Here is a 13,010-nt window from a genome sequence, read left to right on the forward strand (position 1 = left end):
TTTAAGCAACCACACAACAGGACATAACTGACCAGAGTGGCATGACAGTCCTTTAGAACCACTTAAATCTCTGCAGGCATGAAAAACCTCAGCAGATCTTCCCAGCATGGAACTATGCCAGAAGTGCAAAACGACACTGAGGACACAGCCAGTTCTCCTCAGTGAGCACATCTAGAAAGACCCTGGTGAGTGCTGGACGCACATCCTCCTGGCAGCTGCCCACAGAGGTGCTCCTGCTGCTTCCCACCCAGAAAATATATAGGGAGACTTGCCACCCACAAGCTACTACTCAGCTTCAAAACCCTATTCAGGTTGCTAAGTGACAAGAAAGTAGTGCGATCTCACACAATTTGCAAACCCCAAGTGCTTAAAGGCAAGGAAATTAATTGTCCAGATCATCATAAATCTGATGCTACCCATCTAATAAACAAATAAATTCTCATCAAATGTAAAAGCTTGCTGAATTCATTACAATAATGCTAACTCTCCCAAGAGTACAGCTCAGGTTTTGTTAATGTGCTTTCAGTATCTAAGTGATGAAATATTCCTAAACAGGGATATTATTCAAACAAAAAACTTGGCTAGAAAAATAAATTATTTGCTCTTTCTTCATAATTGTGCAATATATCATGATAATTCCTACATGGTAGAAGTTTTTTAAGTCAACTATGATCTGACTTTATGTACAAAATTTTTATGGCCCACATCCGATGAGCACTTAAGCACCAGCTTAACTTTAAGAAGTAATTAGTCACATAAAAGTGTACAGAATGACTGAAGTGTTTCAGTATGTGTACAAATGGTGTACTAGAACAAATCTCTTAATTCATTTTAAATATCATCTAATGTAGTGGTCTTATTTTTAGCATATCAATGAAATAATATTTATTTTGGGTCAGCATTAAGCTTGTTTGCTGTGATAAATACAATGTTTGCATTAAGAAAGAATGAGGCTTCTTTTCAGTATGACATGGAAGATATAATTTATGGATGTCCCCAAGGCAGGCTTTTTTTTTTTTTTTTTTGCCATTACTAGCAAATTGAGAGCCATGGCTTGAAGTTAGTATTATACAGCTATGGTTACTGCACTTTAGTAGTAGTTCTTTAGCACTTTGTAGCCTGTTCTTAGGTTTTTAAAAAAAGATTTTGGAAAACACAATTGATTTTTTCAAGGCTGGAAGGGGAAGGATAAAACAGTAATGTAAAAAAGTGGCAAATACAAAGGTGAAAGAAAGAGTTCTTTCTCTTAATAAAGACAAAGTTCAGATACCGAAGTATCAGACTGAAAAAGCACCAAACAAAACTAGCCATGCTGTCAACAACTTCTTAAAGTTATTGACATCATTTCCCCCTACTTTACAAACAAAAAAATCTCAAAAATTTAATGGCCGACCAGAACAAAACACTGGTCTTGTGGTTCCTTTGCAAGTAAGCTACTGAAGTACTCTCACAAGACATCAAACTATGTCTTAACTATCCCTGTCAGAGGAAAACAACCAAAACAGCATGACTACAGAGCATTCTTTTATACCCAAAGCTCCATATTCTGAGCTTCAATGAATCCACACATTACCTTCTTGCTTTGCTAAGATTTTGAGGTCTACAAACTATGTATGTTCTTCTATAGATTCCTTTCCACAAGCATGGCTGGTCAGAGTCAAAAGAAAATGAGAGGAACATTGTTTTTTAAAAAAATATATGTGTAGCCTATTGGAGTATTCCAGAGCAAGAACACTGGTCTAAGCTGCCTTTTGTTGTCTTCAGCTAGTCAAGAGAATTTCAATACTTCCATCTAGAAAAAGGCTTTATGATAGCCAGACAGACTGTTCTTTTAATCAGCACTTCAAATACAAAACCACTGTAATTCTAGGTATTCTGCTTTAGATATCCAAACTAATTTGGCTAGTCCAGCTAGTCATCCAGTAGTCATACAGCAGTCATACAACAGTCTTGCATCCTGCATTCTGACGTAACTGCTGGAAACAATTCAAAATGTTTGCCAATAATCTATATAGCCTTACATGGATAAAGAACAGGCTATAGAATAGTCCCTTCTTGAGCTCTGGCATGGCTGTTATGTGTCTCCAGGACTCCGCACATGAAGTTCACAAGATAAGGCATCTCAGAAAGGGATTCCCAGTTGTCATCTATTCCTGACTAAGTCTCTTCTTGTGCTTCTTAAAAAAAAGAAATTCTCCTTAAAGTACAAAATAAACTCCATGTGTTTCACCTGATCTTTTTCACAAAAAAGCATTCTCCAGCTCCTTGGAACAAAACAAAATAATCAAAATCTTGTGTAAAGATGAAAGTGTGATTATCTTTTTTCCACCTTCACAGCTCACCCAGTTGGCTGGGGGGAAAAAAAAAAAGGTAATTCATGTTATCTCACAGCACAAAATAGCATTAATACTTTAAAGATTCCAGAAAAAAAAAAAAAAAAAAGCCAACACCAAAAGCAACATTCTTTGAAGACCTGCTTGCAAATACCCACAGTTACAAAACCCTTTGTAACAAAATGTTACAAACTCCTCCTTTCTGGTCCTTAGCTAGCAATTTTAGCTTTGCCAATAAATGCATCACTAAAATGCCTTAGCACATTTCATTTCAGTTTTATACAAACATGTGTCAGAATTTGGAGTGGTAATGACCACTGGGCCTTAAATAGTGTAACTCTTTCCATTCTGACCCTGCTTACTTCTACATAGTGTGTTCAGTCATTTTTAACTTCCCCAAACTATCATGTCTTTGGCTGAATTTTTCCTTTAATGGACTCTATTTTGAAAGCTTATGTAGACACACAGCATTTATGAGAAGCAACAAATATTGCACACCATTTCATGCTAAAAACTTGTATGTTTTGTCAAGGCATACTCTAGAACTGAATAATATATATATATATGAATATGAAAACTCAAATATATTTCCCTGTGCATACATATACATGTTGCATGTATCAGGAATACACATTAATGAATATTTCACTTTAAAAATAGGTTAAAGTCCCCGGGATGTGGTGAGAGAAACAAATTTGCCAGATTTTACAACAGTTGTGGGAAAAAAAAAGCTGCTGAGATATTTTACTAAGGTTGGATACTCAATACAATCAATTTAATTGCAGAATGAAAATTATGGAAAACATGAATGCTGAAGACAGATATCCTGCAGCATGCAGCACCCTTCAGTCTGTTCTGTGAACACTACCAGGTGCCAAGAACTTGAGGATGATTGCTGTGCACTTCCTCACTAGTAACACTATTCATATTACTGCAGTTGCAGAATACATTACAAATTACAATGCATTTTGAAGCTGTGCAGATTCACACAATCCTAATGCATATAAAGGATCTCCACTGGGGTAAACTTTGCTACCATGGCATTTTCCTGAGAACTTCTGATGCATAAAAAAAATCATGTTTCCTTAACCAGAAAGGAATGAATCACTACTTAGTAGAGTAAATTGGGAAACATCAAAACGAGGAAAAGCAGATTACATTGCAAAGAATGATGCTCATGCAGTTGAACACTGGTATCACTCACAGCACTTACATTTAGGTGAATTAACAAGCTATGGTAATCTGAGAGAAATGTATACCAGAAACAAACAGGAAGTGACTGCTTGGACTTGGCACTGTCAAATGTCAGCATATGGAAAAGGTTAGAAACTTTTTGAAGGCTCAGTTCCTAAATGGCTGGTGTTACCCGCTAAGGCAAATAAAACCACAGTGGGGAATTTAATTAATTTACTTTTATTACTCCATAATGATTTAGGATCTCTAAAAAAATATATTAATAACTCAGATAAGAAAATTCAAGTAACAACTCTTTCCATTTAACTAAACAACACCATATTATCTCCACTAATTATAATACTCTCATGCTTCTGAAAATCTCCCATGTTACAGCAATTTCATTACTAACAAAAACCACTGGGGGTGAAAGAGAGGAAGAAAGCTTTGTCCCACATACCTTACAAGTGTATTTATCTTGCTCAGTACACCACATTTTCTTGCATTTCCTAATTTATATTTTCTGCTCCAGAATGTCTGCTTCATCCAAAAATAAACACAGGCCAGATACCCAATGCATATTTGAGAGCAAAACACATATCCAACAGAGCTTTTGCATTAACTGGACATGGACCCATTAAAATAGGAAGCCAGATCAGTGATAAAAGTGCTATTCTTCATATCCAGTTTTTTGCAGAGTACTCAAGACAAAAGTGGGAACTGTAACTGTGCTCATCTGACAACTCTACTTCCAAGTATCCAGGGTTTATTTCATTTATTAATCTTCTGCCGATCCTCAAGGTGAGAAGAATTTAAAGAGAAAAAGTGTGAGCTCTAATTTGAACCTTCCGTTCTCAACATGTTCCTGCTATAAAGAACTGAAGCAAGGCCATCTTTTTAAGGAATGTAGTTTGCACTAGAGTGATTAACTTTAAAGCAACTAGAAGCCAGCTGATGACAGGCAGTTTTCAGGCTGTAGCCCCAAGAACTGAAGTTATCTGTTTAAGGAAGGCACTGACTCTGCCTGCCTTAACCAGCATCTTTGAAAATGAAGAAACCAAATTTAACACATGCATGGAAAACTTTCCATTACTTCAATCTCCAATATAACCCTGTTTGTAACCTAGTATCATCATATATACTACTTCAAAACTGTCTGACTACAGTTTTCCAAAGTTCTCATAAAACCAAAATGTATATTCTTAGAATGATTTTTTTTACCGAGACACTTTTTATGTACTAAATATTCAGGTCTCCCAAAACGAGGGGGAAAGATGAGTAGACATTACAAAACCAAGAATTGTTTCCATGAGGGATTTTGGCCCAAAAGTGCTCAAACTTCACAGGGTACCTGTCACCTATTTATTCACTAGCATTGTCTCCATGGAACACACACAAAGTCCACAGATGCAAAAAGCTTCCCAGATGCGGTTTAAAGATGCTAGCTTTAATCTCACAGAAGCACTAATCAGTTTAGGTCCTGATGCCCCTAAAGGTACCTACTGCTACAGAGCCACTCTACAGCCAAGTATGGGGCTTTAGCAAACAGTGGCTAGTGACAAACAACATGTAGGCCCAAAGAATAGTTTAGTCCTTTACACCACAACTTGTTCCCTCCTCGAGTTGGCAGGCACCAACACATGTTCATCTTCAAATTTTCTGTTTGGGGTAATTAACAGTGGCCACATTTTGATGCAGACATGCCTTAAAAGTACTCTAAAAATGTGAGGGATAGATGTGCATAAACTAAAACTACACCCATTACAGAAGTTACAATGATGTCTGGCCATATCACCAATCTGTTTCTCCTAGCAACTGACTGTAAAAGTAGTTCTACTAAAATCAAGTAAACAGTTTGCCAAGGAAGTTGCTATCCAATGTGGATAAGCTATGGCAAAGCTGGACAACAGTCTCCTAAATAGAACTGTGAACCAGTCATTAGCGTATCATAAACAAGCAATAAACTTTGGTGTAATTACATCTGCCAATATAGTATTCCTGCTTTTCATTTTCTCATTCTCTTTTTCACCCCCTGCCCCGAGCTAAGTAATTAATTGTTTTTATTCAGGAAGAAAAGAGCACAGATTAAAAACTTCCTTTGAGCACTACAGATGTTAGAAGTTTTTAGGCTTATGTTTGTGCTATTGAAAGGGGTTTGTTCTTGTACATATATTTCCTATATCTTGTCATACACACTTTAAAAAAATCCCCTCCTGAGTGATTCTATCTGCAAAGTATCACCATATGGTAGCTTTCACAAATGATCAACTGTACCAAAACATCTAAAAATAACATCTTCCTTAAGTAAAATAAAAACAATTACCACCAGAGACTTTTGGGTATAGTTCTGAGCTAAGGAATCAATACCACGTTGCTGAAATGCTTCAAGTAAGTAAATAAGCAACCTCTGGAGAAAAATAGCACAGTCCTAAATGGCCCACAAGCATCAATGATAAATGTAATATACATGCTTTGGGTTCTTTCAAAAGTCTATTCTTAGATGTAAGACAAACCCAATCCAGTTAATTAAAACCTTAGCTTACAAACACGTCCACTAAGTAAGTGAAGCTTAACAAATCTAATTTGAATGAAAGGGACTAGCTGGGTAAAAGAGCAGCTCCCTGATGTTCCTTGCTCTAGTGGTTTCATGTAACCACTGATCACCAACTACTACTACAGCAAACATACAACACCCTTAAACTAAATGGGAGTTGTCTGTCTAAATATAGCTACTTTTAAATAATGCATTGTGAGTTATAAAATAAAGTGCTACTGAATTATTTAACATGAGTCTCATCTTTAACAATGATATATCACTTTTAATTAAATGGAAAGAAAGATGTGTATATTTGGAGTTGCAAAGTATTGTAAATTGCAACCAGTAAAGCAACATTTTGACTTCAATTATGTCAGCAGTCAGTTTTCCCTATATATATCTGATTCACAGAAATAGAACTGGGACTCAAGCTAAGATAAGCAAAAGCAAGACTTGCAGAGCTGTCTTAGATCTTCAGGCGATCCCAGCTTAGCATTCATTCACAGCCTTCAAATACAGAATATCCCACCCATCTGTAACAGTTGGCAAGAATTGGCTGGGATCTCAATCTCACAAACCTGTGTCGATAACATTCATAATAGGCATGTTTTCCTTCTTCAAGTATCAACCTCTATGAGAGCAAACTCAAATGCACTTAATACCACTACAGCTAATAAAGGCATCATGCTCTGTAACTTTTAAAACGTTCTGAAGACTGCCACACAGAAGGGCGTTAAAGCCGAAAGTTTGTGTAGGACTATGTTTCCAACACAATGCAACAGTTGTATCATTATTTACTATAGTAACCTTTCAGACAGGCCTAACATCTGCAAATGCAAAATTAGCATTTAGCAATAAAATTGAATGACACATCTTGTTCAGGAGGTTTCAGGAAAAAACTGCTTTCCACTTCACATAACGGAATAACATTACTGTTTAACAATCACGCTTTCTGTTTAAAGGTGGCTGCCTTTTGCACGTAGTGCATGGAGCAAAAGCCCAAGGGAAGAACAGCACCAACCCAACAGGACTTCACAAACTACTAACTTTAATGGACGCACTGTAAAGGAAACAATGCCACATGACTTACTGTGCAGAAATCAAACCCTAAGTTGTGATCAGTCCGGGCCTGCATAAAGTCACTTTGCCCTTCAAAACAGACAGTTCCAGGAAAAATCCTGATCTTGATGTCATTGCATCAATAAGCTCTCCCCAATGGGGTTTTGTGCAGACCCCATCACCGACTGTAGACCACGCTATGTAGAAAGTCATGGGAACCTTCTACACAGAAAGTAAGTCTGTTTCATTATTTTTATGCTTTCAAATGCCTGGTTGTTGATTTTACAGGGGAAAAAAATTAAATAAATACACCATCCATGAAAAAAGTTAATTCCACTGGGACAACTTCGACAGCCCGAGACAGCCAAAAAACTACGTTAACCTAAAATTTTGACAGCTGCTTTACGCATCCAGTGCCACGAGCGAGGATGTATAGAAGTTTACTTCTCTTTCCGCGAGGTGCCTTTCAAAGTGGAAGCCGCCTTTCCCTCCTTGGCGGCACTCCCGCAGCCGAAGGGGAGCCCGACGTGCCACCGCGGGCTCGGTGCCTGCCGCTCCGGCGGGGCGCACGGCGGCGGCCCCCGGGACCGAGGGTGAACTAGGAAGGGTGGGTGGCGGATAGGGAAAGTGGTGAGGAAGGGCTCGCTGAGCCAGCCCACCCGCGCCGCGGGGTGGCAGGGCGGGATCCCCGCGGCAGCGGTGCCCGCCGCCGAGGAAGAGGAGCCGGAGGGAAGGAGGGAGGGAGGGAAGCAGCCCGCCGCTTCCCCCACACCCAGGACGCCCGACAGGGCAGGGCGGCTGCCGGGCAGGCAGCTTCCCCTCCGGCCAAGCGGAACCCCGCCGCCCCGGGGGGCTCTTCCTGCCAGCCGGGGACAGATGTGGCCGCAACAGCTGGACGGGGAGGAGGGGAGAGGAAAGGAAGGAAGAGGCACGGCTGTCTCACCCACCCACCCCCCCCCCCCCCCCCCCGCCGCCGCTCCCGGGGATGCGGGCGGGATGCAGCGGCCGTCCCCGGCTCCGGGCTAGCCCCGCTTTGGGATGGAAAAGCCGGCTGTGAAGGCGGCGGGGCTGGCCGGCTCCTGCCCCCCTTACCTTGCTGCGGATCTGGCCCGAAGTGGACACTTTCCGGATGAGTTTCTGGGGGCCCTCGTGCTCCCCTTCGCTGTCCGACGACTCGTCCGCCGGCCCCGCCGCCGCCGCCGGGGGTTGGGGCTGGGGCTGCTGCGGGATCCCGGCGCCGCTCATCCCCGACTCGGCCCCGGCCATCTTCCCGGACTCCTACCGAGAGAAAGCACACGAGCCCGGCTCAGCCAGGGCAGCCGCTGCCGCTCCCCTCCCCGGGGAGGAGGAGGAGGAGGAGGCGGTGCGGGAGGGTGGGGAAAGAGGCGGTGCGGGAGGGCGGGGACGGGGGCGGTGGCGGCCGGGGCTCCGGCGGAGCGGAGCGGGACGGCCCGCCCGGCCGCCATCTTCCGCCGCCCCCTCCCACGGGCGAGGGTCCTGGGCCGCGCCGGCCGCCTCCGCCCGCTCGTGGGGACCGGGGCACGGCCACCGCCGGCGGGCGGAGCCGGGCGGACGGGCCCGGCCCCCTGCGCCCCTGCCGACGGGGAGCGGCCCGGGGCGGCGGCCGGCTGCAGGGGGCGCCGGTGGCGGTGCCGGTCGGGCCGCCCCGGGCAGGAGAGTGCCCGCCCCTCAGGTGAGCGCCAGGGCGAGTCCTGGCGGCGAAACAAGCGACGGGGAGCGGGGAGGGCGCCCGGCGCCCCCGCCCCTGCCCGTGCTTCCTCGGATGTCCCGGCGTGGCCGGAGGGTGGGACCCCCCGTGAGCGCCGTGCCGCTCGGTGACCCTCGGAGAGGGCGAATGCCGAGTTCTGAACGCAAGGACAGCGAAACCGGGCGGCTGCGGGCGTGGGTGGCGTGCCCAGCCGCTGCCCCGTCCCGGCCGAGGGCTCTGCCGCTCTCCCCTGGGAGCGCAGGATGTCTCTTCGGGACTGGACGGACGGCACCTGATGCGACGGGCTCCTTATCTGTGTGCTATTCTTCCAGCCAGTCAACCCCGTGGTAACTATCCATTAGCGCCAAAGCGCTGGACAGTTTTAGTGAGTGCATCTATTGCTTTCCAGTTGTTTTCTCCTAACAGCTTAATTTTCTTATTATTCTATTCATTTTTGTCTTTGTGAAAGAGCAGCCCTTACTTCTGGGGAAAGAAAGGGTCAGTTTTCCCTTTTCATCTCAGATTCTGGCAGCTCACGCAATCTCGAAATGTCACCACGTGTTCTGAATTGTGGGACTTCGAAATTATTGTGGCTTGTATGTAGTCAGTGTTCAAAATAAGTGTTTAAATCACAGCAATACTAAATAAAACACACAACTCCTAGCTGCGTGGACCGGATTAAAAATAAGAAAGCAATCAGTACTTGTGGCTTCTATATTCCCACAATGCTATTTATATTTCCAGAAAGGGAACTGACATCTCTTAACATGCCAATATAATGCCAGAGTACCTAAATGCAAAACATTTATTGAGGAAAAGTAAACAACTGTACAACCTATCCTACGCCGCTGATGCCTTGCCACAGTCTGAATTTCATATAGTCTAGAGTATCCCATTTCTTTTATTGGGATTTTTATTAGTAGTAGTGTAGGGGTAAGCAAATATTTCCATGAAGCCTTGGAGTTCTTGTGGCTCAGTTCTGTGTTCCTGCACCAGATACTTCAAATACACTTCTACTGCCCACCTCCACATAGGACCAAATCTAGAGGTTATATTTTTTAAAATATCTAAAGTAACATTTAAAATTTTGAACTATTAAGTTATATTTTAAAGGAATTTGATCAAATTACCTGCATGCCCTATTAAAATATTAATAAGGCCTAAATCATATCATTAATACCACATCTCAAAAGAATTGTGAAAGGACTAATTAGTCCTTTCACAGCTAAGGAACTGAATTCTAATTAAGAACTAAGGGCTAATTCTGTCTTACCTCACTCTTCACCTGAGAGGAAGTTCACCTTTTTTCAAAACATGGGATCAAACTTGAGCAGGTGCAAGTATGCATTGCTCTCAGGGAGTTAATTTAGGGCACAGCTAGGAAGAAAGATAGTTAAGAGCATTGTTTATGGACACTTTGTCTTTCCACCCTGCTTTCTTCCTCTTCCCCATCTTAATTTCGGGAATAGCAAATTATGCCAGAACATGTCTTGCTGTGATTCCTTAATTCTTTTGAAGGTAAATGTCACTTGAATATCACAAGGGGACAACAAGACATAGTTTCCTAATTAATGCTAACATGTATTGCACCTAATAGTAACTGTGATTTGAGGAACACTTGGTGCTACTGGAACACAAGCAAGACTGACTACATTTAACTCAACTGAACTAAACAGTGCTGGCTGAACAATGGTAGTTACTGTTAGAATAAATACAATTCTCCAGCTTCTGTTCACTTCTGGAGTTTAACTATGAGCACTGGTTGCTGCACACTTTCTGCACTGTGCAGAGGGCATCATGCATCTTCACCTGGGCTACCCCATTGTGATCTTCCTCACTCCTGACTGTCCAAACACAAAAGTGTGGTTACTAGGAAAGAAGGCACTAGCCTTTCAATACCAAGCAAGTCTCTTTCATCATATATTGGTAAACTTTAGAGTGCTATGGGAAAAAAAAAAGTACTAGGAATGTTCTCTCAGCTTACGTAATGTGAAGATTTTAGTAGCAATAACATAAATCTGCAAATGATAGTCAATGTCCCACAAGAACAGTTCAGTGAGGATATGAGAACATTGTTTCTGTGAAGTACATAGTGGATTCTGTGAAATTACAGGCTCTAAAGTCTGCAGTGGTCTAATGTTTACAGAGTTCTCCAAAATAGAGAAACCAAGTAATTGTTAAGTATTGTTGAAAATACATGAGTTACTCCTTCATGTTAACACAGAAGGTTGTTTCTACAAACATATACATTGCCCAGGCACAAAGACAGTTTTAAAGATCTCACCATTTCCTCTTGTTCTTCTTTTCAAAGATGTTAATAGATAATCAGGGTCCAGGTCCAGCCTTTACTCAGATAAAGCTGCCTAAGGTAGCCATGAAGTTCACCTCAATAAGGACTTGCAACTTGGCTTCTATCCCTTCATCTCACAGCTGAATTTCTCCCAGGTGATCAATGTTAGACTCAATCTGAGAAATATGGGATAGCACATTTCAGCTGAGTGACCCACAGCTACGAATACTGTGGCACGAATGGTACCACTAGACTTGTGCAAGTTGGGCTCTTGAACAATGTGTGCGGCTATATGCAGCCATTAAGAACACATACAATATGTGCATGCGCTGTGTCTTTCACTTGAGTTTCACACTTCTTAGTAATGATCTTAAATTTCCTAACCGAAGCAAGGGAGTAGAAAGCATAAAGAAAGGTTGGCATTTAAAAGAAGATACTCAACTGATAAAACACAGCTCTGCTGACATCATTTGTGCTACTGCAGTTAATATCAGCTGATGAGCTGACCTTTATATTCAATATATACATACATATTTACACTGTGATATTGTATACATTTAATATACATATATACACTGTGATAACATTTTAACTCAACCAAAATGAGTCCAAATAATAGGATATATGTCGCTAAAATGTATATGCAATGTAGAAAAAAAATCCAAATACACATGCACTCTAGCTGCAATGGAGATTATATTTTATAATACAGATTACTGCACTATTTGATTTCAGTCCTAAAACTGAGTCCCTTTGTAACAAGCATATTTGCCTCTGTCTTCCTAAGTCACTTTGGCATCTATAAACTAAAGTGTAAAACTTTTCTATCCTTCATCTCAGAAAGTTGTTCTGAGGGAATTTAAATCAATAGTGTGTCAGGTTAACAATGCATTATTTATCATGTTTAAAAGATTTTATTGAATCTTTCCTAATTGTGGTGGTTAGTGATAACTATGTTTTTTAACTGGGCTCCCCCCTCTGAACAAGTTCATTTCAGATTTGCCTGTCTGAACTCCCTCTGCAGATCGAGTTAGTGATACTATTCTTTCTTGACTTCCTTACTTAGCAAAGAGGAAGCCAAAATATAACAACATGTATCCACACCACTGATAAAGAAAGTAACTACATCACTTGTAGCTGGGTTGGGACTAGCCAAGGGAATCCTGTAACCTGTAGGCTACAATGTTAAGGAAATTATTAAAGTATTTTGTATGCTTCAGAGTGAAAAGGTCCAAACCAGTGCAGGTCATAAAAATAGACTGATGCTTTGCAAATGTGTTAGGACTTACATATGCATTTCAAGAGAAAGGTAAAGCCAAGACTCGAGTCTCATATAAGATATGAAAGTTGAGTCTAGAGCTTTGTAAGTCATGTGTTATGCACATTTTTACTACAAAGGCACCAAACCTCTCTTGGAAGAATGCAGGGTGAGCCTGACATTTTAAGTCACTTTTACTTAGCTCCGTCATGGGGTCTTACACAACTCTTACTGGATTCAGGAAGAGCTTTTCCATTTAAAAGTGCCCTGTGAGTTAAGGAAATTTGCAGTAGTACACAGACAAGTCCAACCCCAATAGGCAAAGGACTTGTGGCTGCATTTAATGTCCATCACTCATTTCTCAGAACAACTATAGGAAGAGCACTTCTCAATAATCTGACAATTTACATAGATTATTAACTTGCACAGATTCAAAACCTGCAATAAATAGTTTTCCCTATCCTTCTGTTCTTTGTTCTGTGTTTTAAGAGCAGGGGAGAGAGGTTTGTGTACTATTTTTTTCCCTTTCATCATTCAGTTCTTCACCTAAATCTCCCTTTGCCCCCATTATCATAAAAAGCCTGCTTATGAGCAGATGGAAAGAACAATGTGGCTCTTGCCACAAAGACCATGTATTTTACCAGCAGGTTACT

The 13,010-nt window shown here is 41.8% G+C and overlaps 1 protein-coding gene across 2 annotated transcripts in view; it reads right to left on the reverse strand.

Moving 5' to 3' along the window:
• DGKH (diacylglycerol kinase eta) overlaps window positions 1–13,010 on the reverse strand; it is a 162,785-nt gene that overhangs the window by 147,853 nt on the left and 1,922 nt on the right. For both annotated transcript variants that reach the window (XM_032099825.1, XM_032099824.1), the window contains exon 2: window positions 8,194–8,379. In XM_032099825.1, coding sequence (XP_031955716.1) covers window positions 8,194–8,379 — 186 coding nt within the window. The remainder of the gene's footprint in view (window positions 1–8,193; window positions 8,380–13,010) is intronic.

The sequence above is a fragment of the Corvus moneduloides genome, chromosome 2 (genome assembly GCF_009650955.1).
Source record: "Corvus moneduloides isolate bCorMon1 chromosome 2, bCorMon1.pri, whole genome shotgun sequence".
In the NCBI taxonomy this organism is placed as follows: domain Eukaryota; kingdom Metazoa; phylum Chordata; class Aves; order Passeriformes; family Corvidae; genus Corvus; species Corvus moneduloides.